Below are 3,538 nucleotides of genomic sequence, written 5' to 3' on the forward strand. Positions count from 1 at the left end.
TAATAGGCGACTATAAAATATTTTATTTTTATGGGTAGATCCAACAGCCTCCACTTCGAGCTACTCAACAGTCAACCCTCGTGACTCGTCCCTCACCAATTTATACGCTCACTTAATTTCAAAGTTCCGTATCCGATGTACTATTTTTCCTGTTCTGAGATTTTCCTCTATGTTCTTACGTCAGATCTCAATTTACTGACGCTGCTGCCTTTTCTGTCATCGATTCGAAAATCGATCTAAATTTCTGTTCACAATTTTGCCAGAACATGTAAAAATACTAATTCCTTAATTAAAATTCAGGCTTAAAATATGCAGCAAGTAAGTGATACCTACTTTGAATAATCTTCCCGAATTTCGCAATGAATCATCTAAGCTTACATTGACACCAAAAATAAGAAACTCAGTGGAAACTATTTTCGACGTCTAGGATGTGGAGTACGATGAGTTCTGTGACCCGGCGCGACCGCGTACGGTGTTCTGTGACGACATCCTCGTTGCGGCCAAACGCATCGCGGGGTACGTCCGCTATACGCCCTGCACGGTACAATCGTATTTTGCTTTCCTCTAGCTAGGACAACATAGCAATACCAAAAGCAACTATAGGACTCGATGACAAAATATTATACCGCTAAGCTGTTTGAAAATCGTATTTAGTACTGCACTCAACAAATGATCAACATCCAAAAAATTATATAATAATAGATTGAATCGTTCTTGCTATCTGTTAGTAATTAAAAGGTTTAAATATAAAATCTTTCAGAAAGCCAACATGTCCAAAGAACTAAAAATGGATCTCTATCTTAAACAAGAATGTACGCAACACACAGGAAGGTAACAGAAACCTTTGTGATTGTTAACTCATGATTCTATTCCACTTATTAGCACTTAGCGTGACATCTCATCATTAATTTTCAGTTTCAAAGAACGTGGCGTTGTAAACACTCTACTTTCTCTGTCAGACGAACAGAAGAAGATAGGAGTTATAGCTGCTTCGACGGGTAATCACGCGCAGGCTGTGACCTACCATTCGACGCAGCTTGGAATCCCCAGCATTGTGGTGATGCCGATCACCGCACCACTAACAAAATTAAATCGATGTCAGAAGTTTGGTGCGAAAACTATACTAAATGGAAACAGCATCGCTGAAGCGAAACGCCACGCGTGCATATTGAGACAAGATAACAAAATGATGTATCTAAACGGGTTGGTAGATTACGATGTTTAAAATTAATTCTGACCTTTGATCCTTTGAACATTGCCCTGTGACAATGCCCTGTGTTGCGACAACTTGCTCTATCAAACAAGGAATTCCGAATCAAAAAAAAAAAAAAAATGATTATCAAAGGCCTAAATTAATTCATCTCCTCCTTAACAGCTGCTAAATCATTTAAACATGAGCCGTTACAACATAGTCCTAAGGAACTTATAACACAGCAGCAACAATGAACAAATAAATACTTTTTTATTTTATTTATAGATACGACCACCCCAATGTTATAGAAGGGCAAGGGACTGTCGGTCTGGAGATACTGGAGCAGGTGCCAGACGTGGACGCCATTCTCGTGCCATGTGGTGGTGGCAGCCTGCTGGCGGGGATATGCGTCGCCGTCAAACACCTGAAGCCGGACACTCAAATATATGTAAATTGAGTTGGAGATCTAAATATTATTCCACTTATCATTGAAATATCATCCAAGAAAGTTCTCCAGAATTAACTTCAGGGTTATTACACGCTGAAAAAAAAATCCTTTTAAAGTTTTTGTGTGTCAACAGGGAATAGAATCGAACAAAACAAGCAGCATGATCGAGGCCCTAAAGAAAAACGAACGAGTGTATGTAAATCTGGAAACGTCTATTGCTGATGGGCTTTCAGTGAATATGGTTGGCGTGAATTCCTTTCACAACGTCAAAGACAAAGTCGATAAAATGGTGAACCACAGTTTAATATTTCCAAGATGTTTTGTGTAATACATGATGATATATTTGGTTGGTATAATTAGCAAACGACCAGATAGATTACTTGTACGTTTAGTTAGTTTCGTGGAAAAGAAAACTATTAATTGCAACCACTTTTTATTTTTGGAAGGTTGTCGTCAAAGAAGATTGGGTTGCGCGAGCGGTCATGCATGTCGTGGAGAAGGAACGATTTATAATAGAGGGTGCTGCAGCCACCGGCATCGCCGCGATTATGGCCGGACTGTTCCCAGATCTTGAAGGAAAAAAGTTTGTTATTTCATTCCACGGAGAGCACTAGCTAAATATAAACGCAATGTGGGTTATTTACAGTACAAGTTGCAGCAATTTTATTTCAGAGTGGTGTGTTTGCTGAGTGGCGGAAACATAGACACCACGACGTTGGCTCGCTGCCTAGAGCGGGGCATGGCCCTCGAGGGCCGACTGGTGAAGTTCAAGGTGACGGTGACAGACCGGCCCGGAGGGATGGCGGAGTTCTGCAGAATGATGGGAAAAATCGGCGTCACCATTAAAGACTGTATACCGGAACGAGCGTGGGTCAAAGGAGACATCTTCAGCTGTGAGGTTAGGATTTTTTCACTTCAATTTATTGTTATCGATATATTTTAATAGATTTATTTTCCAGCTTAAGGTAATCGCTGAAACCAAAGGCTGGGACCACACGAATCAGATGATCGAGCACATCAAGAGACACTACACGGACTACTTCTTCCCGGAGTTTGGCGAACGTCGCGAAAACAGACGCGCCAAGGGCTCGTGTCTTGCCCGCAATCCCCGTTGCATGGAAAAATAGAACACCTTGCATATATCTATTTTTGCGAATCTTATGACTGGTTTACGATTTTGAAATAAACAGCTCTATTTTGTGTAACTTGTTTTGTTATTACGTACCATAATAATATTATAGTTAATAGTTATACCGGCTCACCGCGCGATAAGAGTATGTTTGTTCCAATACTTGACTAGTGAGTCATCATCATATAGTCAATTAACTTCATTATTATGGGTGTTTTCCCATTCGAAATAGCTAACACTGTGAAAACCATAAACCTATAATGCTATTAAGTCTATGGTGAAAACCCCATAGTTTAAAGAATACGGTAGGTACCGTATTCTAAAGAGTAGTATAGTCTGTCAAGAAAGTCAAGAAATTAAAAAGTGGCAGCATCGTAGAGTCATCCCTTTCAAACCAATCTAAGAAAAAAGGGATGACACTACGATGTTGCCTACGACAGTATATATTAAGTCTATGATGTTGCCACTTTTTAATTTATTCACTTTCTTGACAGGCTATAAGTGCTGAGATAACATTGAATTGACTTTCCATAATATTGTTACAGTGAAAGGATTGCAAGTTAATCAATGACCTTCTTGTACGCTTGTTCGAGGTTACTTACTGACACGGGGTGGTGGGGCGAACTGAAAATATTATAATATTATAACGTTTTTAAAATAGTATTTTGAAGAATTAAAAAGAGGAAGAAAACTACCATGCATAGAGAAATATAATACACTACTTACCATGATTAATGTCAGCAAAACTGTAAAGTCTTAGAATTTTTAA

General features: G+C 39.2%; 1 protein-coding gene across 1 annotated transcript; it reads left to right on the forward strand.

Moving 5' to 3' along the window:
* The first annotated feature begins 231 nt into the window (after positions 1–231).
* On the forward strand, positions 232–2,824 carry LOC121726254 (L-threonine ammonia-lyase-like). The gene is made up of 9 exons (XM_042113526.1): positions 232–318; positions 428–541; positions 761–831; positions 916–1,203; positions 1,478–1,640; positions 1,774–1,929; positions 2,087–2,223; positions 2,313–2,538; positions 2,600–2,824. The coding sequence occupies exons 1-9, from the start codon at positions 310–312 to the stop codon at positions 2,765–2,767; spliced, it is 1,332 nt and encodes a 443-aa protein (XP_041969460.1). The 5' UTR covers positions 232–309; the 3' UTR covers positions 2,768–2,824.
* The last annotated feature ends 714 nt before the right edge of the window (positions 2,825–3,538 follow it).

This window comes from Aricia agestis, chromosome 4, assembly GCF_905147365.1.
Source record: "Aricia agestis chromosome 4, ilAriAges1.1, whole genome shotgun sequence".
NCBI lineage: Eukaryota > Metazoa > Arthropoda > Insecta > Lepidoptera > Lycaenidae > Aricia > Aricia agestis.

Excerpts from the sequence above, each read along its gene's own strand:
- LOC121726254 (XM_042113526.1), top strand. Across the intron at positions 1,641-1,773 it reads AGCCGGACACTCAAATATAT|GGAATAGAATCGAACAAAAC; the intron begins GTAAATTGAGTT and ends GTGTGTCAACAG. Across the intron at positions 2,224-2,312 it reads CCAGATCTTGAAGGAAAAAA|AGTGGTGTGTTTGCTGAGTG; the intron begins GTTTGTTATTTC and ends ATTTTATTTCAG.